This window comes from Hyaena hyaena, unplaced genomic scaffold (genome assembly GCF_003009895.1).
Source record: "Hyaena hyaena isolate Hyena2069 unplaced genomic scaffold, ASM300989v1 scaffold_75, whole genome shotgun sequence".
Lineage (NCBI taxonomy): Eukaryota > Metazoa > Chordata > Mammalia > Carnivora > Hyaenidae > Hyaena > Hyaena hyaena.
The window spans coordinates 3,851,201-3,877,425 of NW_024080707.1; the positions used below are offsets into that span (position 1 = coordinate 3,851,201).

General features: G+C 40.3%; 1 protein-coding gene across 2 annotated transcripts in view; it reads left to right on the plus strand.

The window, feature by feature from the left end:
• Positions 1–26,225, plus strand: part of IL12RB2 (interleukin 12 receptor subunit beta 2) — a 77,160-nt gene that overhangs the window by 33,682 nt on the left and 17,253 nt on the right. For both annotated transcript variants that reach the window (XM_039233463.1, XM_039233464.1), the window contains exons 8-10: positions 1,591–1,670; positions 12,408–12,627; positions 22,064–22,264. In XM_039233463.1, the coding sequence (XP_039089394.1) occupies positions 1,591–1,670; positions 12,408–12,627; positions 22,064–22,264 (501 nt within the window). The remainder of the gene's footprint in view (positions 1–1,590; positions 1,671–12,407; positions 12,628–22,063; positions 22,265–26,225) is intronic.

The window sequence follows — 26,225 nt, forward strand, 5'->3', positions numbered from 1 at the left end:
GAGAGGAGAGCTCCAGCTATGTGATAAAACGAATCAGTGTTCAAAACCTGGCTTCTCCAATGACTAGTTCCATGACCTTGAACAAGCTCCATCAGCTTTTGCAGTTCATTTTCCAAGTAAAGAAACAATAGCTAAATTTACTGAGTGCTTACCTTAGGTCAGGGCTGTTCTATTCATTCAGTTCTCACAACAGCCCCATGTGACGTACAGAACTACAATCCTCATTGAACAGATGAAGAAACTGGCTTCAGGATGTGAAGTATGTATTCAGGATGTGGTTTACATTTGTTCAAGATCACAGAGCTGGGATTTGCCCATAGACGGTCTAGCTATGGAGTTCACACTTTAACCACTGTACTAAAGCTGCATATGTCATGGGGGTGAGGAGGATATGGGATGTAAGTATAAGTGGGCCCCCACAGGACCTGCCCATAGTATGTGTGGGTGCATGTGCTCCCTACCTTTCCCTCTTTCTCTTCTCCTCTCCCTGGGTGCTTATCTTCTCTTTTCCTCATGGGAGTTAATGTTCCAGAAACTTCTTTCTGGTTAAATGGAACTTGTCACCCTAGAAGGAACCCCAATGTAGCCTCATCTCAAGTATATTCTAAGTGTCACAATGATCAAGTTACGTTGGTGCAATTGAAGCTTGTTTTCAGGGGCTGCTTCTATGAGTTCTGCCCCTGGCTGTAAATCAAAATGAATCTGATAATGGGAGAAATAAAACTATTTCACCCACTCACGCATGCACACATGCACACACACTCTCTGTCTCTCACATACAGGAGTTGATTATTCAGTTTCTTTTCAAGTCTCTTTGATTGACTTTCTCAAATTAAATTAGGTCATATTTGACCATTGTCTTAAAGATTGGTGCTTTTTCCTTCTATCAGTTCATTCTCTGTTTTAGCATCAAGTAACTAATATTGTCTGAATTGTTCATTTGTGCATTTATCACCTAACAAAGAGTTATAGATAGCCTATTATATTCTAAGCACTGTGTAGGTATGAGAGATATTAAGATGAATAAGATAGGCCTTCCTTTCAAGTAGATCATTGCCTAATGATCATAAAAACAAATAATTATGCCAAAACATGGTAGGATCAGGAATGGAGGTGAACACAGAGTTAATCATTTGTATTTTTTATTTTTATAGGATCAAAAATGTGTTCCTTATGATTTATGTTTTTGTTTTTCTGCTTAGAGTTCTTTCTGCATGCAATAAAAAATAAATAACCACACATACTTTCTTTGGGTTATTTTATTACTACATATTTGGAAAGTAAGTTAGGAATCCAATTTACTCCTCATCATTTTTTTTAAATTTGTTTTTAAGGTAAAATTTGTGTTTTCTGTGGCCAACAACACATATATTCATTGTTTAACAAAAGGAAAAAATACAGGGACATAAAGAAAATTGAAATTATCTGATAATCCTACTCTCCTGGAATTATTTATTAAATAAGCAATTGACTTTGAGAGGCTTTATGTTCTGCATGTATAGATATATATATATATATGTGTGTGTGTGTGTGTGTGTGTATATACATATATGTATGTATGAAAATACATTTTTTTTCCCTTAAAAACAGAGCCTACTGGGACATTAGATGTCTGGTACATGAAACAGCCCATTGACTATGATAGACAACAAATTTCTCTTTTCTGGAAGGTAAGTTTTCAGTGTCCATGTAAAAATCAAGAGAATTGTATATTTAGTTGATTTTTTGTTTTATTTTGTTTTTATTGAGATATAGTTAGTATACAGAAAGAATTATATATTTGAAGAGTGTTTCAAGCTCAGAAAATATGTTTTATTTCCATAGTGGCTTTATACAAGGCTTCAGAGACTTGGTTGGAGCTCATTTCATCAGCAATATCCTTATGACACTTAGTGTCATTTACCTTTGTCAGATAAGAAGGAGAGCTCTGCCTGAGCTCCCTCCTCCACACAACTGCATCTTGTCCTCATCTCCTTGCATCCTTTCCCATCTCCAGGCACCTTCACACTGCCCCACTGCACTGTTTCTTCTGACTCTTGACTCTCCCAGACACTCGTATCTCCCCTACATATAACATGCCCAGCAGTGACCATGCCACCTTATTCACTTTTTGGGAAAATAAAGATGGGAAGTCTCTGGATGTGGACATCTAGGAATATATTTGCAATAGTCACTGAAAAGGGAGAGGCGGATAGAAGGCTGTTCTACCTCAGGAACTCAAGTAATCGTAGATATCATGTGAAGAGGAGTGGAAAGCAACTCTTCCTCAGGAATAGTAGTAAAACAGTAGTGATTCAAACAACCTTCCAGAAAACAGTGAGGCCTGATGTTATTATGGGATGTGAGAGTTTCACACAGTGCTGAAATCTGGTGTGTTTGCTTCACTTAATCCTTTAAAAGCCCTGTGAGGTAGGTTCTAGGTATCCCCACTTAACAAGTAGAAAACCTGAGGGTCAGAGAGAGGATGTTCTTCCCACAGTCACCCAGCTACCAAGTGGAGAAGTGAGACGAAACTGCATCCAGAACTTTTTCTGCTCTATCATGACTCATCTTTGTGAAAAGAAAATACTATTTGAATTGAGCTCCTGATTGGCATGCTCATAATACGAGGTTTTCAGGTGAGCTGTACTCCTCTTTACTTCCCTACACCTGCATCCCTCTCACTACACCTCTTCCAGTTAAGGGTAAATCAACAGTTTTGGCATTATGAAGCTGATGAGCATGAAAGCAGAAGAGTCAGAGAAATGAATATCGAGTCCTCTGATGGGGTTAGCATGATAAATTTTGATAATTGCAGTCTTCTTCAGTTTTAAGAAATGAGCCCTTTCTCCCTCTTTTCCTTTCTCTCTTACATGCGCACAAAATGTCTGGTATGAGACTACTATAAATAGCTTGGTGAGTCATAATCAAGCTCTTCACTTTGAAACTAAAACTGCAGCTTAAAATTTATTTTAAAATGAAGCCATGCTTAAGAGCAAGACAATTCTCAAAGCAAGACATTTAGAGCAGCCATAATTGTTGAATATTATAGAAGAACCCAGCTCAGTTCTTGACTGTTGGTTTTCGTTTGTGTAAGTAAGCAACTGGTTAAAACCAAAATTCCTCCTTCCATAGAGATTCCTTCTCCCTGAGTGTCCTCAGCAGTGATCTGAAAAGATAGACTGTTTTAATTCCAATAAACATTTTTTAGCGGCAGGTAATACTCAGCCAACATGCATATGCAAATTATTCTCTGCTTTTCATTTTAATCATGCCCCTAAGCCTGGAAAAAGCCTAAATTCAAGTGAGGTCTTGGAATTCAAAAGGGTTTGAATTCTCTTCTAGTCCACCCCTCCTTTCATTACCATATCCCCCACTCCAGCCAGGACTGACACATGCCCCTGGCTGGGACCTTCTGGGACAGGGAGAATTCCACTTTGTAAGCAGTTCATGCTATGGTGGGCATCTCTTACTGTTAGAAAATTTTCCCTTTTGGGGCGCCTGGGTGGCTCAGTCGGTTAAGTGTCCTACTTCGGCTCGGGTCATGATCTCATGATTCGTGAGTTTAAGCCCCACATCGGGCTCTGTGCTGACAGCTAGCTCAGACCCTGGAGCCTGCTTCGGATTCTGTGTCTCCCTCTCTCTCTGACCCTCCCCTGCTCACACTGCCCCTCTCTCTCTTAGAAATAAATAAAACATTGAAAAAAAAAGAAAATTTTCCCTTTCGTGGTGCCAGAATTTTGGGTACATTGGACTGGTACTGGCTTGACGAAGAAACCAAAACTGTGAATACTAGAAACTTCCACAACATGGCACCAGATGTTGATCAAGACAGGGCATCTTCAAGACCTTCTGTGACTGTGCAGTTTGAGAGAGGCTTCTTAAGGAATGTTGGATCTAGTCCTGAGTTTTGCTGGGCATCTTCAGTGGCCCCAAATAGGCCACTCACCTGGGAGTGGCAGTAAAAGACTGACGAGAGTTACTGAGATGAGCAGGTCTGCTTTGACCTCAGAGCTACAGACCCCAAGAACCAGAGGGAATGTAAGCAGCCTGCAGGCCTACCACGCTTTCATAAACAGAAACACGTCTAGGGAGATGACGTGATTCCTAAGAGGATTTCAGGTACTATGGTGCTTGCTGCTGGGAGCCTTTCCTGGGCAGAAGTCACTGCCTCTTCTGTCTGGAACCACTCCTGTCCTACTTGTCCACATGGGGATTCCCCATGCCACTTGAGAATTGATGGGGTGGTGCCATGACATAAGGGACCTATTTAAATGTCAGACTAGAAAGAAACACTGCAGCTAGATCAGGTGCTTTGTGGTGGGACCCAAATAGACCTCACTGAGGAAAGGAAGCAAAGACGTATGTGTGTTGGTTTTGGCTTTTTTTTTTTTTTTTTCACTTTGATCATTACTGGGAACCCCAGTGAGAGGGACACCCTGCCACTGCAAAGAGGGGGATTTCAGGTCTTGGCACCAAAGGAAGCCCCAGGTAAAACCCCATTAGTCTCTGAACAAAGTGAGAACATGTTTCTCTGACAGCTGGGGGAATGTGAGGTGACCTTTCGTTTTTGTAGGATGTTTACATCAGAAGAGAACAACTTGGTGCTGAATGAGTACAGCCCATGAGTGTGAGGGAGTGAAGTGTGAATATAGGTGAGTGTGAGTATGTGTGTGTGAGTGCGATATATGTGGTAGATCATGTGAGCACAAGGAGTAAACGTGAATGTGTGTGTGAATGGGTATAAGTTTCTTATATGTGTGTGGGATGTGAGTGGGAGTATGGGTGTGTATATACGAGTATGTGTGTCAGTGTGGGTGCATGAAGGTGAGTGTCTTAGTCCATTTGGGTACTATAACAAAATATCATAGACTGGGTGGATTATAAACAACAGAAATCAATTTTTCACAGTCATGGAGGCTGGGGTGTATGTGGGTATGAGTGTGGGTATGAGTGTTCGTGGATGAATGTGAGTGTGGGGGTGTGTTGAGGCTGAAGGACATTTTTGCCTTATTGTTCTGACTCTTACCTACTTACTCTGGGTTTCTCCTGAAAGATTTCTTCCAAAAGTTCTGTTTCCTCAAAAATATCTGGTAGTATTTTTTTCTCATTTTTTAAATAGTTTATTGTCAAGTTGGTTTCCATATAGCACCCAGTGCTCATCCCAAGAAGTGCCCTCCTCCATGCCCATCACTCCCCTTCCCCTCTACCCCACCCCCATCAGCCCTCAGTTTGTTCTTGGCACTCAAGAGTCTCTCATATCTGGTAGTATTTTTTGCCATAGCTATTTTTAAGAGGAAAAAATACTTTCTATGTTGAAGCCAAAAAAGTACAAATTAATCTAGGAAATAAAACACCTCAGTATTGTTCAAGCAATAAATGAAATAACAAGTAGAAAATGTTGCTCTGTCACAAACAGCACCAGTGTCATGTTAGAGCTCTTCACGGGGCTTTTTAGCATCCCCTCCCTCAGATTCCCTGTATCTTCCATCTCTGCAAAGATTCATATTGTTTCCTTTGTTTTGATTAAGCATTTCAATCCACAATCCAGTACACAGTTCTTTCACTTAATGCAGCATGTATCCTTTAGGAAGAAAAATCACTAGATAGATAGATGGACAGACAGACAGACACACACACACACACACACACACACACAATGTATGAAAGGATATGACAATAGGTTAAAACCTCATTAACCTTTCCAGTTTCCACTGTTAATTTCTTAATCGTGGCAGATCATAAACTTTCTGGAATTATGTTTGAGGCCATGGATCTGGAAGTATGTGTGTATAAATGAAGCCAACTTCACTTTACTCATTCATGCATTCAAACTAGCAGATACATTGAAACCTCTCTTTAGTATTGAACACTGTGCTGCATGCCAGGGATACGGAAGTGAACAAGACAAATGCAGTCCTCAGGTGCTTGAGCTCACAATCCAGCAGAAGGTCAGACATGGGGATAATGAGGGCTCTCAGGTGTTAAGGAGGAGATCAAGATTCAGCTAGGGAGATGATGATTGGGGTTAGCCAGTAGAGCAAGGGAATGGGTGAGGAGTCACAGAGGATCTCTTGCAAGGTGCTACTGGAGCTGACCCCAGAAGAACAGATTAGCTGGGATGAGGGTGGGAGAACATTTGGCTGGAAACCAGGGACTGTGGATTCAGCACATAAAGGATCACTGTAGTGAAGCCCCATCCCATAGAAATATAAAGCAAGCCACAGAGGAGAGCCACATGTATAATTTAAAACTTTCTTGTAGCCACATTTAAAAAATAAAAAGAAACAGGTAGAATCACTTTTATTTTATTTTTTAATTTTAAGAATGTTTTAAAATTTTTTAATGTTTTATTTACTTTTGAGAGAGAGATAGAGACAGCATGATCAGGGGAGGGTCAGAGAGAGAGGGAGACACAGAATCTGAAGCAGACTCCAGGCTCTGAGCTAGCTGTCAGCACAGAGCCCGACGCGGGGCTTGAACCCACAAACCGTGAGATCATGACATGAGCTGAAGTTGGATGCTCAACCAACTGAGCCACCCAGGTGCCCCTGGAATCAATTTTAATAATATATTTTATTTAAGCCCAAGTTTATATGGAATATTATCTTTTCAACATGTAATCAATATTTAAAAATTATTGATTAGCTTTTACATTCTTACCCTACTACGTCTTTGGAAGCTGATGTGCTTCCTAAGTGCCAGTGGGTCCAGTGACTAAGAGCTCACCTCCAGAGGGCGGCACATGTCAGTCCCATATCTAGAGTTCCATGGCTGCCTGCAGCTAGCGGCTCCCTGGTGTAGCGAACGCCTCTCTAGGGCCTTAACAGGCAATACAGAAGAGTTAGAGAAACTCCGTTCCAAACTGAGGTGAAGATTTGGTGGCTTTTATTCATTTATGAAATGATGTAATTCATTTGGATGAACAGCTACCCTCAAATCACAGAAGGCGAGAAGAACAAGTCCCATACACCAGTTACAGCAGAGCCTCAGAAAGGCCGCTGTGACCAGAAGCAGCTTACTTAGTACATTCCCTTCGTCTCCTTCTCTCTGTATTTCTCTGTGTCCTATGAAGACTGTTTCAATCCATATCACGTTACAGTGAGGAGGTATGTCCTTTAGCCTCCTCATAAAGAAATCCAGTAAATGTAGGAAAATATTGCTTGTAATCTGGTTTATATTGATGTAGAACAAAAGTCTGTCGTAAATCCACAGGGAAGATTGGCTGCCAGGAGCCTGAGGCCTTTATATAATTAGAGGAGGCATCCAATCTCAGAATCAATATTTAAATACAAAAGCAGCAGATTGGAAGATTTTGATAGTTTTGTTGCAGTATTCAATTCGGTCTCCTTTCCCAACCCTGGTCCCATCACAGGCTGGCACAGCATTTCTGAAGGTATTTTCAGAAAGAACAGGATGTTTTCCCTTGCTTACTAGTCACACATATTATACAAGCTGTAATGTAGAGAAATCTCAGTTGGATAACAGAATGTGGTCAATGACAAGGTAAGAAAGTGGGTAGCAGAGAATTAACAGAAGACAGAAAAAAAGAGATGGAAGGGGAGTTCAAGTTTTGCTCTAACAAAGTTTCCATTATTTTCCTGTTTTTCTGCTGCAAAACAAGTCAGAATTCATGATGTCTCAGTAACTACCATGAAGTATTAGTATCCATTAAATAAGTTCAGGGTAGCAAAACACCTGGGAGAATCTAGAAAGTGCTAACATGACAGCAGTTAAGACCTCACCCTCTGGGCAGAGCTGTGCTTTCTGGGTTCAGGTTGCAGCTTCACTCCTTGCTGGTTGTGTGTTCTTAAGCAAGGTGCTTAACCTCTCTGTGCCTTCCTTTCCTCACAAATGTGGATAATAATAGTATATACCACATAAGGTTGTTGCAAAGATAAATGAGAGAATTACGGAAAGTGTTTGCTCAATTATTTGGAGGCAGGTGTTTTGCAGGACGCTGAGGACACAAAGATGAACTGGCAGGCTCATGGGAGGACAGATCCATAGACGGATCATTTCAATACAGTGATTTTTAAACCTTCCAGATGAGAGTTATCTTTTGAGGTGCTCCTTCCCTTTGGGCTGGGTTGCTGAACGCCATCATGAGTTCTGAAATCAATACCCAGGCTTAAACCCACAAGTTATATGTGCTTTGTAATCAACTGTATGACATTGGTGAGATTTTCATACAGAGCTGTGGTGAGAGCCAAGTCAAGATGGCCTGGCCTTCCATAGATTGGTAGGAGAGTCATATGAATATAATGGAAAAGTGCCAGGCATGATGATTTTTATACTAGAGTAACCAACAGCAGGGAACTCACCAAGTGTCTTAACAACTGCCATGCACCCAGCACTCTTTGAAACGGTTTGCCTCCTTCAGCCCATTGAATCCCTCAGTAAGTAAGTCTATGCTATACATAGAATCACCTCATTTTACAGATAAGTAAACTGAGCCTCAGAGAGGTAAAATAACTTGGCCAATGTCACACAGCTGCTATATGGCGGAGCAGGAAAGCAAAGAAAAGCTAGGTCAGTAGTGTTCCAAAACCAACCTTGCCATCCCAGAAGTCTTCATAGACAAAACTGTGACATACTCAAATTCCCCAGCTTTGTACCAGGTCTTGACCACAGACTCTCTTCTCTGATATAGGCTAAGCTCTGACAAATTTGTTTGTTTGTATCAGGGGAAGTTAGGATAAACTATTATTTTATGACACCTGAAGTAGGTTTTTTAAGTCTTAAGAAGACATGATTTATCAGTTCACAGAAACCCTCTTCCTCCTATATACTTAAAAACAAAATAGGGGTGCCTGGAGGCTCAGTTGGTAGAGCATGTGACTCTTGATCTCAGGGCTGTGAGTTCGAGCCCCATGTTGGGTGCACAGATTACTTAGATAAAATCTTTAAAAACAGAACAAACAACAGAGGTCTTACATTCTGACATGTCCTATCAGAGATACGTTCACCAAGTTATTTTCATGGTGAAAGCCTTTTCACCCAACAGAACTCTCACAGTAGTTTATGAGGGAGCTGTTTGCTCTTTGCTTCTCAGACAAACCTAAGTCAGAAGAGCTAACTTTACTAAGTTTAGATCATTTCTTACACATGGAGCAGAAAATTTAGATCATTTCTTGCACATGGAAACTGAAGGGGGCAGTGCGACAGCTTTTTGTGCTTAGCATACTCTTACCAAAAGGAGAGGGTGACAATGACAATAAGAACACTGGCGTGAGGCCTGCTTTCAACACTGCCCACAAAGGTACAAGAAGTACCAGAGATACTGGACACATTCGAGACATCGCCTTCCTCTCCCATGCCCACCAGGGGATGCACTAAAATCTCAACTCTTCTGTGGGGACTACTTGAGTCAGTGTCTTAACCTATCCAAGCTTCAGCTCCCTCAGGACAGGGAGATGTGAGGATTAAATGTGACAATAGATGCAAAACTTCTGACTCATGGTATGGCCCAATAAATGATAATTTCTCCCTATCACCCACCCAAATATAACCGGAATAAAACATTGGAAGAAATGTTAAATATAAATATATAAGTGTATAAATATAAATATTAGAATAAACGAAGTTCATCTAGAAAGACCCAGCTGGCTCCTCAGGTGGCAGTTCTTTGAGGTTCACAGCTTGTCTCCTTGTGACACAAGGCCTGTTGGCTCTGGAAAAAAGGAATTCTGGATCTCCGCCCTCACAAAATTGCTAACCCGATGTCTGCTATTGATGCTTCGCATCAGAATATACCACAACCTCACAATTAGACAAGCTGCTTTCCCACATTGGGCGAGAGGGTGACTAGGGATTCTTACTATGAAGCATGGTGCCCCCTGGTGACCAGTTGTCTTAGGCTTGCCAACATAAGGAGCAGCACATCAGAGTAGAGGGATCGCTAGTCAGGAGCCTTGGATTCCACTCTCAGCTCCCTATCTATCCCTTGAGAGCCCTTAAGTAAGTCACTTCATGTCCTGGACTTAGTTCCCCTATTGATAAAATGAACCGTTGAATTAATTGTTAAACTGTACAGTCCTTCCTGGTTCTGAAGTTCTGTGATGATATTCCATTATATCAGGGTCAAGTAAAATCTGGAGGTGATGGATTACATGCATTATTTGCAAACTTTATGTTAATATTTTTCTTAAAAACCAAATTACACTGTTTTCAGTTGCTTCAGAAGACTGTGTGCCCAGCTGGATAAATACTTGTTTTCCTTTTGGCTCGTTGGGGTTTTTGTTCCATGGACCATGTTGGTTGCACAAGTTATGCCCATTTTCAAATTTGTGAAGACCAATTTCCTGAGTGATGTCAACCTTTATCCCAAAACTTGAGCTTGATATTTTATACAAGCATAATTCATAGGATACCATATTTATTTCTCTAAGTACTGTAACTCCACCTTCACCTTCTCAATGATATCTTCAATTCCAAAATATGGGATGTAGAGGAGAAAAGTACAAGGGTTTGGGTCCAGGACCTTTACTACTGTCTGGGAACCTTCACTCATCTTTCAGATCCACATTTCTGTTTACTAGGTCACTGCAGTGTGTAGTGTGTGGAAATCAGCTAGATTTCCGCAGCAGTCCATAGGCAGGTTCATTGGATCCAAGTTGATTTGGCATTTCCGCCTTCTTCCAGCACTCTACCATAGGACTGAATGAGATTGCTGAGGTGTCTGTGAAGGACAGTGGGAGGAAGGTAATGAAGGCTGATTTGCAAGGTGTTTTTTTCAATTAGGGCTCGGTTTCCTCAGTTGTCAGAATAGGACTGAAGCCCCTTGCGTTCCTGTCAAGAATGGGGAGTTTTGTGAGCATGGTTAACTCGAGGAGTGCCCTGAGGGATGCATGGTGTGAGGGTGGACTAATAGTTCTGTCTCTGGACCTACAAAGGAGACAGGGAATGATAGAGTGACAGATAGCTGAGGGAATGATCTTCCCCAGCCAGCTTTTGCTTTAACTTACCCTGTTCTTTCTCCTGTGACAAAGGGCATGTTGATTAATAACAATTCAGTACATCACAATCTCAAAAGCATTCGCTTTAATCCACACAACAGGCCTATAGGATTGATTGTGGTGGACAATTAAAATACTAATTTCCTTGGTTCTTGCCAGAATACAAAAATGTCTTCCAGGGAAAGACTGAATATGCACTCAAAAGAACCCTCAGCAACATGGCATTCACTTGGTGCATTGACCATGGTTTAAGATCCAGTGCTGGACCTTGTGGATCCAGAAGGGCACTTAGGATAGGACCTGCATTAATCAAGTTCCCAGAGACTGAAATATAAAAAGCTAGATGTTCATGGATTAATTTATAGTGAGGAATGCAGCTGTTGGGCTAACTAGAAGGCTTGAGTCAGCAGATAGGAACATTCTCTCTCAGCATGCTAATTATTTCAGAAGCGAAATTATAATCAGAAGGCCAATTTATTCACTTAAAGTGAAAAACATAAATTTTAAGTAAACCAGATGTTCATGTTACCCCAGTCTCTCCTGAAAGATAAACTTCACAGGAAACCAAATTATTAGACGACTGCTTAAAGGGTAGAGAATCAGAGAAAAGGGCATTTGGCAGTCCTAAGCTGTGGCTTTCAGTACCTGCACCTATGAAGGAATAGCCTTGCCAAGAAAATGGTAATGCTTAAGTCTGGCAAGTTAAAGCTTCCTCTCCCTGTACTAGGCATGGATGGGCACTGCCAATGCTAGCCTTGGCAGCTCTCCATTTTCATAGCTTCTGTTTCCCATGGTCCTTATCCAAACAGGGTTACAATACAAATAATTAGTTTTCTGCTTACTTTCTGGGATCCCTCCCAAATGATCTCAATTGGAATTCTTGCAATTCCAAAACTCATTAGTCACACATTTATAAACAGTGTCGCACTTTCCTAGGACAGATGGCTAATGCAGTTCATGAAGTGTGGATTTTACTAGTTTAGCTCTTGAAAAATCTCATTTTTGATTTAATGAGCAGCATTACACTTTCTGTATAAAAAGTTAAATATGTGTGTGTATGTGTGTGTTTCACAGATTTAGAAATGGAGATTCAGAGGCACTGAATGCCTTCACTGGCTCACACAGCTAGGGATTGGTAGGGCTGGAACTGAAACCCAGATCATCTGAGTTCAGATTCCACTCTTGTTCCATTGGATGTAATTGAGTTCTCTACTGAAAAGTTTCATTTTGAAACAAGAAAGGAAAACTAATGTGCCTTTAAGAATTAGCTGTAAAGAATATTAACTGATTTTTCCCCTAAATGGTGGGTTTGGGTGGAGGCATAAAAATATGCAGTGCAGGAGATGAGAAAATGTAAATAAAAGGGTCATTCAGGTATAATCTGCTGCTGCAGGAGCCATAAGGTCCAGGCACAAAGCATCCAGCGACCTTGTTTGAGACTACACAGTAAGTGGATGTGTTTCTTTGCAGAATATGAGTGTATCTGAGGCAAGAGGAAAAATCCTCCACTATCAAGTGACCTTGCAGGAGGTGGCAGGGGGGAAAGTCACAATACAGAATATCACAGAGCATACCTCCTGGACCTGGATCATTCCCAGAACTGGGAACTGGGCTGCAACTGTGTCTGCAGCCAACTCAAAAGGCAGTTCCCTGCCAACTCATATTAACATAACGGACCTGTGTGAGGCAGGTAAGTACCAACTTTCCCTCAATGATTCCCTATGGGAAACTGTGTCTTATCTACGTTCTATCTCCCACAGGCTCAGAACAGGGCCTGGAATGAGTTAACACAGGAGTTTGGAGCCAACAGCCTTCAGAGGCTCTTTTGTACCCAGTCTTGGACAAGTGAATTAACATGTGTGAACTTCAGTTTCCCCCTCTCTAAAGTAGGGATTATATGATCTGTCTTGCAGGTCATCATGAGATTAAATACAGAGACTCATATATAGCAGGTGCTTAACTAATGTTAGTTGGAAAATATTAGTTACATTAAATTGAACACTAATATTTGGTTAATTTTTCTAGGATCAAGAATAGCATGTGTTGTCAGGTTCTAGAAAAAAAATTCTACACTTAAATCAAGCATATTCTGGCTGTAATGAAAGTACAGTAAAATTTTTCTGTACTATAGCTCTTTATTACACAAATTTAGATATGTAACAATTATCTGTATTGAAGATCTCCCTACTAGCTATACACATTTTACAGTTACATGCTCTGAAAACTAATTTCTCAAGATAAAAACCTATGATTCGTCAATAAAATGGATATAAATGTTATTTCTCAACTCCATATTATAAATTAATTCCATGTCAAGATCATTGGCCTACCTTTTCCAAAAATGCCTAATAAAACTATAATTAAATCCTTTCTTAAAATTCAGTGGAAAAACTTTATCTACATGTGAGTCTAGCAATCATCATTTGAAAGAAGCTTCTACTCAAACATGACATTTTATATACACTGTTAAATCTAAGTTATATATCTTTTCAGTCATATAGCCATAAACATAGAGATAATAGAGGAGCTAAAAATAACTAGAAGAAAATACAAGTAAATATTCATGTAACTTTGGGTTGGTATATGAGTTGGGAATTGCTCTTAGCAGTAAGGGTTTGCTCTTACCAGAGGTCTGATTAGAGTGGCTTATTAATTCTCTCACATAAAAGAAGTTCAGAGGTAGACAGCCCAGGGCTGGTGTGACAGCTTGGTGACATCATTAGGATTCCAGGCTCCTTTCTGTTCCCTCTGCCAAGTTGGCTTCCATCCTCGAGATGGAATTTGTCCAAGATGGCTGCCAGAGCCCTAGCTACTTTCTTCTAGGAAAAGAAGAGAAGAGGGCCCTCACCCCGAGGAGCTTTCCTCCAGGTCATACAACACACTTGGAGTCATTGACTCTGCCTGGTCACCTGGCCACATCCAACTGCAGAGGAGACTTAGAAATATACTCCAGTCAGCAGTGTTCCCTTGCTGAAGATGATGAGGAGAGAGTGTTTGGGAGTTAACTGATAATCTCTGTCAAATGTGGGTAGGTATCCAAGGCAGAAACCTGAAGAAAAAGATGAATTAACTGTCTGGAAAAAAAAGCCTAAACTCCATGCATAGTAAAATAAAAAATTTTAAACCACCATAAACAAAGCTTTAAAAATGTAAATAGCAATTTGGGGCACCTGGGCGGCTCAGTCGGTTAAGCATCTGACTTTGGCTCAGGTCATGATTTCAAAGTTTGTGAATTTGAGCTTCATGTCACTCTGTGCTGACAGCTCAGAGCCTGGGGCCTGTTTCAGATTCTGTGTCCCCCTCTCTGCCTCATCCTGTTCATGCTCTGTCTCTCTCTGTCTCAAAAATAAATAAAACATTAAAATAAAATTTTAAAATAGCAATAAAGATGTGAAAATGTGTTCAATGTAACTAGCAATCAATGACAAGCAAATTTTGAAAGAAAAAAAAAAAAAAAAACCATGAGAAACCAAATCAGACTGAGAAAGAGTAAGTAGAGTTAGTATAACCCATGTGGCGGAGAGTGTGGGGAAGAGATACACTGGTACCCTGCTGGTGGGTATGTAAATTCATACAACTTTCTGAAGACATTTGGCCACATCTAACAAACTTCAAATACTAACATATTTTTGGCCAAAGAATTTTACCATTAGAAATGTATCCTCAGCAAACGGTAGGTGCTTAGAAGTGTAGGCACAAAGATGTTTGTTGAAAATTTTTTGAAATAGTGAAACACCACAAAAAACCTAACTGTAAAATAATAGAGAATGGAATGGTTTAACATATCATGACTCCCATCTGCCTTAATCCCACACTAGCATTAAAGTGATATTATAGTTGTACTTGTATTGAGAAGCAAAAATGCTCATAATAAGAGGTAGACTTTCTGAAGTATGTATGGGATGATGCTATTTAAAATATGTATTGGGGTGCCTGCGTGGCTAAGTCGGTTAAGCATCTGACTCTTTATTTCAGCTGCCACCCAAGCATCCTCCACTTTTGCTTTCTATAATTTAAAAAATTTTTCTCCAGTGAGTAAGTACTGCATATATAATTTTTAAAGTGAATTCTGTGGGGGAAATTGAACTCATACCACTATTTAGTATCCTGTTGTTAAAATGTAATATGTCAGAATACCTTGCTTCTTCAAATACCACTGCAGATAGGTCTTGAGGATATAACCTTTGTGAATTTTCTGGGCTTGTTCCAAGTGTTTTATTTGTTTGTTTGTTTATTAAATGTTTATTTAGAGAGAGCAAGAGAGCATGCACACTCAGGAGAGGGACTGAGAGAAAGGGCGAGAGAGAATATACCAAGCAAGCTCCATGCTGTCAGTGCTATCAGTGCAGAGCCTGATGTGGGGCTCGATCCCACAACCCTGAGATCATAACCTGAGCCAAAGAATCAAGAGTCCGTTGCTTAACTGACTGAGCCATGCAGGCACCCTTATAGGTGCTTTATTTAGATTTGGTGACAACTTCTCAAAATGACACTTTCATTATGTTAGAGTTGGTCTCTACTTTATTCATTTATCAGTCATTTAATGAGCATATACTACATAAGGCAGAGTCCAGAAAAAGGTAAAATTTACCAAGTCAACAAGTCTTGTGGGAAAGGCACACAAAAACAAGTAAACTCTGGTGCAGTATAATAAATATGAGATTAGAGGGATGCACGGGGAACTCTAGGAACAGAGAAAAGCTGTAGCATGGGCTTGAAGAGAATGCCAGGGTAGGAGGCAACATGGAGAGTTCTGTGTGAGCCAGTTCTGTGTGTGGGAGTGTAGGTGTGTAGGTGTGAAGGTTTATTTTAAAGTGAGACCTGAGCATGCAGGTAAATTGAGAAAAAGAATTGGGTAGGGAAGAGTATGAAGATTAAGGGGAGAGAGGGACTAATTAATGAAATGAGGTCCCTGGGGAGATGATGGAAACCAGTGACAAACAAAACACGTGTTCCTCTCCTCTCAGACTGGATAGGTGTTAAATAAAGATGAGGCTCAATAAGGATGAACACGCAGGGGAGGTAAGATAGGATAGTACTTGAATTGAGCAGTAACTAAGAGAGTTCTGGTCCTGGAAATCTTGGAATATCAAGGGTGTATTGCTTCTCCTAAGACCACAACTGAACCAGCCAATACAACCACCCAATACCCTGTGTATACCAGAGTGACATGGAGGACACATTGACAAATTACATGGTCCCATCCTTGAGCGCTCTTGTCTCACACGTATTCTGAATGATCTGTAGGAATAACGTACTATGATTTTGTCTTCCTTTCTTTCAGTATATATATATACACACACATACATACACACACACACACACACACACACACACACACACACACACACACACACATATATATCTTTCCTTTTAGGAAAAGAAAAATAATACCCCCAACCCACCAGACAGAATTATGTTGATTTTGAGAAAGTAGAGAGAACTTTGTTGTAAAAAGCACCTGCCATAGCATTGCCTAGAAAGAAGCACAAGAGTGATTTTGTTGTTTTGTGATGAAAATTGTATGCTAAACCCATCAGTCAACAAGTAAAAACATATTTAATATTTCATACACATCCCTGTACTCAAGAATTCTCAAAACTATGGGAAAAGTCAGAAGCTATAGAGGGGTGCTTGACTGGCTCAGTCTGTGGGGTGTCCAACTCTTGATTTCAGCTCAGATCATGATCTCATAGTTTGTGAGTTTGAGTGCCACATTGGATTCTGTGCTGATCATGGAGCCTGTTTATGATTCTTTCTTCCCCTCTGCTCTTCCCCTGCTCTCACATACTCTGTCTTTAAATAAATAAATAGACAAATAAATTTTAAAAAATTTAAAAGCCTGTACAGTCATAAACAGAGACCCACACAGCTGTCAGAGACTGAGGCCCCAGGAGGTGAAATAACCTAGCCAAGACCAATACATCCAATTGGTGGCAGAGCTGGATTGGAAAACCAGGCCACCTGTCTCTTAGGTGGGCACTTATTCCAAATACCTTATGAACTTCATAACTCTGTTCAGAAGGTCTCAGGGGAAAAAGGAGATGGGAAGTTGAATGATTGAAGCTAAAGGCATAAGTCTGAAAGGTGATAGAAAGAAGGTGAGTTGTTAGCAGAGTCCTCAAGGAGAGAACAAGCCCTGACAAACATCATGGGAAGGAAATTCAGGCTGGTTCCTGGTAAATACAATGAGTCATGCAGAGCAATGCCAAGTTGATTTGCCTAGCTAATTCCAGAGAAAGCAGTGGTCAGAAGGGCTCTTTGGCTATTTTAGTCCATCGCTTGGCAAGGGTACTGGAACCTATAGGTGCTCAATAAATATTTACCAAGTGAATACATTTCATTCTCAAAAAGAAAAAAAAAAATCTCACGGCATAGCCAGAACATTGATAACAAGGCAAATGAATATAAGGGAACCCCTACTGAGGTATTTCAGTGCCTGACAAGATAGCCAATACTCATGTTACAGGCTCTCACCACCAAGCACAGTACTGAGGATGCCACAGGAGGGACAGGACAGGTGGCTGAGAGCAGTGGGGAATAGTGTTGAAAAGGAGTGCTCAAGTAGCACTTTCTGGTTTCACTCTTTCTTCTTGCGCATGTGGTCGTGATATGATCATTGCTTGGGCATTTCTACTGTGGAGCAGGAAAGTCCTTAGAGAAGAACAGAGTAACTTCAGAGAAGCCCTGGCACCTGGCTATGGAGGGGAGCTGAAATCAAAGACTGCTTGTGAGCTGGCGGGCCCTTGAGATTTCTCCTGCCATCCACCCCATGGGCCTGGCAACTACAGAAGAGAATAACAGTCCTGATCCCCCATGCAGAGCAGTGCTAGCCATAGAGGCATGAGTACTGGGTTCTGGAGGTACTCGGTATACCTCAGGAGAACCTGAGGACAGGTAGAGCTCAGGCTGCATCACTGTAGGCTATCTGTCCTGGAGCTTTCCACCCTGAAAAGCTCCTCCTCCTCACCTGAACTTACTTGGAGAAGCACAAACTACAGTGAAGGTTTCACTCTCTCCCTGAGAAAGATAAAGGCCGGGGAGCCTGGGTGGCTCAGTCGGTTAAGCGTCAGACTTTGGCTCAGGTCATGATCTCGCGGTTCGTGGGTTCGAGCCCCGCATCGGGCTCTGTGCTGACTGCCAGCTCAGAGCCTGGAGCCTATTTCAGAGTCTGTGTCTCCCTCTCTCTCTGACCCTCCCCTGCTCACGCTGTCTCTCTCTCTCAGAAATAAACATCTAAAAAAAAAAAAAAGATAAAGGCCAAGGATGCCCAGCAATCCAAGAAAATAAGACAAGATCCTAAAGGAGAAAATTAGGGGAAATCTGAGGGGCAAAAGTTCTGGGAAAGAAAGGCAACAAAGGGAACAACATGTACCATAGAAAATCTCAGTAATGCCACAGAAAAAAACAAGAGTTGAGTATAAGCATAACAAATATCCTTAGAAAGATTAGCGAGGATGCTAGAAACATGACTCAGTCAGGTCAGGTGGTTATGAAGAAGCCCCAAATGAAGAGAGTCAGTATGGAAAGTTTAATTGTTGAAGTAAGGAACGCAGCCAAGGGTTGGATAGCAGAAAGGATTCATGACTAAGTGAGTGGAGTGGAAGATTGGGTGAGAGACTTCCAAAAGGCATCAAAATCAGGGAAAGAAGCCAAAAACTGAGAAAACTTAAAAGATTGAAAGAATAGAAAGAGAAATTATGACAGCTACTTAAAACGAGTTCCAATCAGAGTAAAAAAAACTAAATGAAGTGGGAAAATACTTGAAAAAATGTATTAAAAGATCTTATGGTGTATATTGCTCTGGTGCAGGATGTCAGTAGTGGGACAGGCTATGTATATGTGGGGTAGGGGTACACAGAAAGCCTCTGCAACTTTCACTCATGCTGCTATGAACTTAAAACTGCTCTAAAAATAAAATCTGTGTTATAAAAGTCTCTTGCAAAAAAACAAATTAGTAGGAGATAAAGGATAGGGCAAAAAAAAAAAAGGGGGGGTGACAGAATGATCAACAGATTGATCCCAAGAATATAAAGATGGATCAATATCAGAAAAATGTATTAATGTAATTTATCACAATAATTTAAAAAAGAGAGAAAGGGGATATGTTTTAACAGATATACAAAAGTATTTGGTGAAAATATATTTTAGTAAATAGTATTTTATAAAAATAAACCTAACTGGAAACTATGAAGAAGAGAAATTGTTTTAGTTTTTAAAGACTTTCTACCAAAAACCTTCAGCAAATATCATCTTAATAAAGATATATAGGCACATTCTCCTTAAAATTTGCAACAAGATGAAAACATAAAAGGAAATAAGGGATTTAAAGATTAGAAGGAGGTGATTTATTTTGAAAAAAAAATTTAATGTTTAGTTTTGAGTGAGAGAGTATGCACGCGGTTGAGGGGTAGAGACAGAGGGAGACACAGAATCTGAAGCAGACTCCAGGCTCTGAGCAGTCAGCACAGAGCCCAATGCAAGGTTCAAACTCACAAACCATGAGATTATGACCTGAGCCAAAGTCACTCAACCAGCTGAGCCATTCAGGCACCCCAGAGGATGTTTTAAGTATGCAGCTAATAAAATTACTAAGTGGAAAGTTCAACAAAGGCAACAGACAAATGATTAGAATTAATTAGAAATTTTGGCAGGTTTGCCAGAAATAAGAATGACACATATTGTAGAAAAAGCACTAGAAAATAAGATGTTATTTAAATAGCAAAATAAATGTATAAAGTGTCTAGGAATTAGCCTGTAACAAGGAATGCATAAAAACCTTAAGAAGCAATTTTTAAAATTTCATTAAAAGATATAAAAAAGGAGCTGAATAATTTCAGTGAAATAGCATATTTATGAGTGGAACAAATTAACATTGGAATACCATCAGTTCACCTTGAATTAAACTATAAATTTAACTTAATTCCAATAAAAAGATACAGCTGGAATTTCTGGGGACTCTAATAAACTGATTCTAAAAGCTATATGGAAGAATAAAGTGTCATGAATATCCCAAACCACTTTGGAAAATGAAGGGCAAAATGAGGAGGGGAATTTACCAACCAAGTAGTCAGACATCACAAAGGCTAGTAATGTCAACAGTGTGTTCTGGCAAAGAAGCTGACCCCAGGTATGGACCCATAAATATATGGAACTTGATGTATGTTAGGGATAGTATCACATTTGGAAAAATTGACTCTCAATATGGAAAAATATAATAAAATTTATTCCTTTAAAAATTTTATTCCCTTGTCTAGATTTGGATTAAAAACCTATATGTGGAAGGTAAAAACCTTCCCAGCCAATAGGAGAAGATGCAATTGAGTATCTTCATGATTCCAAGATGGAAAGATTTCATAAACAAGACTCAAAATGCACAGGCCAGGGCCATCTGGGTGGCTCAACAGATTAAGCATCTGACTCTTGATTTTGGCTCAGGTCACAATCCACAGTTCCTGAGATTGAGCCCCACTCCCAGTGCAGAGCCTGTTTGGGATTCTCCCTCCCTCTCTCTCTGCCCTTCCCCCACTCGTGGGCACATGTTCTCCCTCCTTCTCTCTGTCTCAAAAATAAGCATTCTTTTTTTTTTTTTGTCTTTATTTTATTTTGTGAGACAGAGACAGAGAGTGAGTGGGGGAGGGGCAGAGAGAGGGAGACGCAGGATCCCAAGCAGGCTCCAGGCTCCGAGCTGTCAGCACAAAGCCCGACGCGGGGCTTGAACCCACGGACTGTGAGATCATGACCTGAGCTGAAATCGGACGTTTAACCGACCAAGCCACCCAGGCGCCCCAAAAATAAACATTCTTTTTAAAGTTATATAAGCCATAGATAAATTTACCTATGTCAGAGCAAGTGGTTATGTATGACAAACACATCATAAAGTTATCAGAGATTTGAAAGGTTGGAGTATAATATTTCTAGTGTTGAAAGCTGACAAATGATTGATACCTGGAATATAAAACCTATTTCTGTAAATCAGAGAAAAGACAGGAAACTCAAAGGAAAAAATGAGTTAAGTATATGAGCAGGGAGTTCACAGAGGCGGAAGTCAGAATGCTAGTAATATATGAAGAAAAACAGCATCATAAGAAATCAGAAAATAAAAACAAAACCACAGTTAAAAACCACTTGTACCAGATTGGCAAAAATTAGAAAGTCAGAGAGTACCAAGTGTGATGGGGACATAAGCATCCTTTCACTTTTCTTTTTGGAGTGTCAACTGATTGGCTGTTTTAGAGATCAGTCTGACTGTGTTTAATGAAACAATACATGGATTTACTCTATACTTGAACAGCTTTGTGCAGATAAATCCAGAGACACTCTTGCACAGGACACACAAGGACATGCAAGAAAATGATCATTGCATCTTTGTGTGTATTAGCAAAGAGTTGGAAGGAACCTCCTAACTGTCACTTGGACAGGAAAAGTTTCAAGATAGCAATCGGAAGGAATAAGCTGTATTTACATATAGCAGCAGGATGGACATATACCAGAAATGTAATATTGAATGGGAAAGAAAAAGTAAGAAAAGCATTGCATTTACTCCCAGCACATTTCACGAAAATACAAAGCATAAACACAAAGCCACACTAATTTTCAAGGATACATAGGTATCTGAATAAACATATGGGAGGCAGATTAAAAGTATGCACATTATATTCATTAGAGCAGGTACCTTTGGGGACACAAAAATGGAAGATGAAGGGGAAAATAATTCTACAAATAATAACTACAGAGGGTCCTTGCACTGATGCCAGATTTGTTTTTAACAAATCTGAAGTCCTTTTTTAAAATGAAGTTTATTTTATTATTCTGGGGAGGGGGGGGAGGGGGAGAGGCAGAGAAAGAGGGAGAGAATCCCAAGCAGACTCCTCACTGTCAGTACAGAGCCCGCCCGACAGGGCTCTAACCCATGAACTGTGAAACTATGACCTGAAGTAAAATCAAGAGTCGAACACTTAACCAACTGAGCCGCCCAGGGACCCTCAAATCTGAAGTTCTTAAAAAGAAATTGTTTTGTTTTGTTTTCCTTTTTTTTTTGGAAAACTTTGTTGGGATAAGTAGTTCTTTATATCTTTATCCACCTGTGATTTTATTTTTGTCCTTCCCCCCCTTTTCCCATTAAGAGTTGTTGGCTCCTCGTCAGGTCTCTGCAAACTCAGAGGGTATGGACAACATGATGGTGACCTGGGAGCCCCCTGGGAAAGCTGCCCCTGCTGTACAGGAGTATGTGGTGGAATGGAGGGAGCCCCATTCCGGGAGTGGCACACAGCCCTCTCTAAACTGGCTGCGGAGTCCCCCCTACAGTGTGTCTGCTCTGATTTCAGGTATGTAATTGTTCACCTTCCTTTCAGAGAGTTCCTAAGTTTACTTTTTTTGAGGAAATCACAGGTGGGAACCCAGAACCTTCATCAATACAGGCAGCTTTATAAGAAGAATAGTAATGACCTAGAGTCCTTCAGGACAGCACCTCAGAGTATACCACTGCAGGCATAGAATACCAAGTGATTGACTAAAATCTCTAGTATTTATGGAAAATTCATGTGCCTGGCACAGAGCTGTATGTGACAAATGCATCATTGAACCCAACAAACATGGCTGGGAGCTAAGTAGTAATCAGTCAGTGTCATGGGCACCTTTCACTTGGGAGTTTACACAATTCTCAGATCATATGTAGCAACTTCTATAAGCCATTGTACAGATGAGGAAACCAGGAGATCTTTCATTTCCCATTTCTGCTGCGTAGTATTTGTTTGATAATAAGTCCAGAATTATCGATGTAATTATTGGCATTTCTACTCCTCAAATCCAAACCCATCAGTAGTTACAATTAAGTGATAGAAAGCATCTGAAAAATATATTAAAACGATGGACAGAACTTAATCAATGTCACTTTTAGGAATAAGTTCAGCATAGTAGTTATAAGTGCAGGTTCTGTGAGTTTAAATCCTGGCTCTGTCTCTAGGCTGTGTGACCTAGGGCAAATTATTTAACTTCTCTTTACCTCAGTTTCCTTATCTGCAAAATGGAGAAAATAATAATACCTATGTCATTGGGTTATTGTGAGGACTAACTGAATTAATGTAGAGAAAACATTTTGAACAGTGCCTAACACATTTTAAGTACTTGATAATTTAGCTGTCACTGTTATTATTATTTGTGACAGAGCTAAGATTCTTACAGGCTTGCAAGCTCTAAATTCTATAACATTTTTATTAAACCATGGCAGTCATTACACCTGTCCAGGAAGATATACATGCCCTGCATTTGGAGACAAGACATAAAATAAGCAGAGCCGAATATGTGACAACACGTGAGCTAGTCATTAACTGTGTGCCTCTTTTATACTGTAGCTGCTCAGACTTCTAGTGGGTTGCATTCAGTTTTAATCACTGCCCTTAAAGAGAATGCTGTCTAGATAACCCAGTGAACATCAAAGGAAGATGAACAAGTCGTTGGAGGTCTGCAAATTTAATGTGGGAACCATTTAACATGTAGAACAGAATTCTAGTTGGGGGTGGGAGGTTTGATGGCTGTTGCTGGCTTTGATGTATACATGAGAAAGAGTATGTGTCCTTTGTTGCTCTGGAGAACAAAACTAAGTCCTCTATGAGGAAATTATAAGGCAGATGTCAGCTCGATTTTGAGAAAGAAATTTCCTTACATGTGATGGTCTCTAATAAGACAATTGATTGGCCCTCAGGGTAGTGCATTCCCTGTCACTAGAATTGTTGAAGTAGAACCAACTTCCCATTAGGGCTGTTATGCCCTTCAAATCAAATGTAACAGTGGATAGAAAGAAAAGGCATTTACTTAACTCCAAACTGCTACAAAATTGTAAATGCATATTATAAACTATATTAGGATTTACCTCAGTGGGATACTTTGAGCTCTGTGGCCCCTATAGTTTCTTCCTTTTAGGAATTCTATAATACTACCCAAATACCATAAAAGAGATGACAAGAGAGAATGTTTTGCATATTTAAGAAACTAAATTATTTTTAAGCACTTTATAAATACTCATTTAAATGAAAACAGTATACTGGGTAAAATAACTTTACTAATTAAAGTTGTTCCCCTGCTTGAAAATACTTGGTTAGCTATTAGTGTTGATGTTTACATTATGGAAGTAAACATTTTTAAAAAATTAAGTAATTCATACTTATGAATTCATTATGGCACTCTCCAGTCAGTAAGGTGACTCATTGCCTTCAGATCCTTACTCATCATCTGGCTAGGGCAGAGTTGGGTGTTTTGGAATATGTTCTGAAAGTCATAATACAATCCAACTCCTGGATTATAGGTTTATGGGGCCTAGGCTATACACCATCAGTCCTGTCTTGTGTGGGTAAAAATGGTTCTGACCATATAGAGCCACCCCTTTTACAAATACGTAGATATCTATCTGTAGCTGTCTAGAAATACCTTCCCTGATGCCTGGCTATTTGGGTCTCTCTTCTGCATGCTCCCACCAGACTTCCTTTATGATCACTCCTCGTTACTGATCATTTAATGTTTGTCTTCTCCCACATTTATTAGGTGAAATTAGCTTTCTGCAAAAAATCCACCAAAGCGATAGTTTATAAACATGGAGACGGAGCCTTTGCCCAAGAATGCCAGGTATATATGTATGCATGGAAGTAGTGGGAAATAGGCCTGGAAGTTGGGACCAGACTATAGAAAGAAATAAAAATCTTAGGAATGTGGACTTTGTGCACTGGACAGCAAAGCTAAGGAATTTGGAGCTAATGATTAGGGTGTGTTGGTGTAAGAATTAGCCAATAAAACAGGAGTCTTTAAGGTCAGAACCAGGGATCAAGCTTATTAGGGCTCTCCTCTGCCTGCAAAGGGAAAAGTTAACTAAGTTATGGGGCCACACCTTCTCCCCTCCTCCCCTAAGGGTAGACTGTTCACAAAAAGAAGCCCCTAGCTTCTTTCTGATGCAGCAGTCCCAGACCCTTTGCCCTGAACTCACATTTTGCATGGCAAAATGCAGTGATACTATTTGCCTAATGAGCTCATCTGGAATTCCCACAGCTCTACATGGCACAGTGGTTGGCTGGCTGCTTCCAGCACTAGCAACAGCAGCCAGGCTCTAGCCCCTCCAAAATGAAATAGGATTCCATATTCCTTGTTGCCCTTTCGGCTCCTGGGTCTGCATGCCACCGTGAAGAATCTTCGGATGACTGGACTAAGCTGACTATGTCCTTTCTCCATATCACTTGGTTCATATGACAAATGGGAACTCACCACGGCATGAGTTTGGATCTCCTTGTGGGCTCTTCTGACAGTACTGGTTGCTCTCTAAGGTTTATGTTGGTACTTGCTGGAATGTTTAAGGAATCATGGATTTTCATATAAAACATACATTATTTACTAAATTATTCTGTGATACAAAATTCCTCTTCCCCCAAAATAAAATGTTAAACAATTTATTTTGTTTAATCAATTGTCAGTGTAGGGATCTGCATTAAGCAATATGGGAGACAGTCCTTACTCTGACCATGTGATCCTATAGTTGCCTAGTAGGAATTTGTTCTCTTTTCCCTTAAAATTTCCAATGGGAATTTAAAGATATGTCCTGGGCAGTATCTATGAGAAGGGCCTTTTCTTTACAGGAAGTAAAATCTGAAATTCATAGAAACAGGCAACTCACCAGCAAACTTCAGGACTGACAGAAAGTTGCAGAGTGTGGCATTTTAAAAGCTGGGAAGGGGCATTAACTTTCCCAGGTATCCTCCTCATCTCCAGGCTGTGAAGCAACTGAAATGTTATTGGAGCATGGAAGGGGCCGTGGGGGAGGAGGGGAAGGAACAAGGGGTTGGATTACACTGAGCGTGCCCTGGTTAGAATGTGTCATTCCGCAGCCCTGTCAGATCCCCAAAAGCGTCTGTGAAGTTAGAAGAGTGTTCAGGTTCCATGCCTGCAAAACACTGGCTGTGCTTGTCTGTAAATAGCAAATGATTTGCTTGTAGAAATCAGTGGGGGATTTTTTTCTTGTGAGTTTTGTTTCAAAAGCAGTCTGTGTGGTTATATTTAAATCTTTGTTGGAAATGGAATAGCTTTTGTATCCTTAATTACGATGACCCTGAAAAGAAACTTCAGGTCTGCCTGTTGTCTCACCTTGAGGTGAACTTGAGAGGCAGGAGCAGTAGCTTCCAGAAGCCAGCAACATGGCAAATAGGATGCTGAGATTCTGTGACTTAGGTCATCCCTTCACCCTCAGTCCAGACTGTACTTGACCTATCTTCAAACTAAGAAAAGAGAAGTACTTTGCATGCATCCATA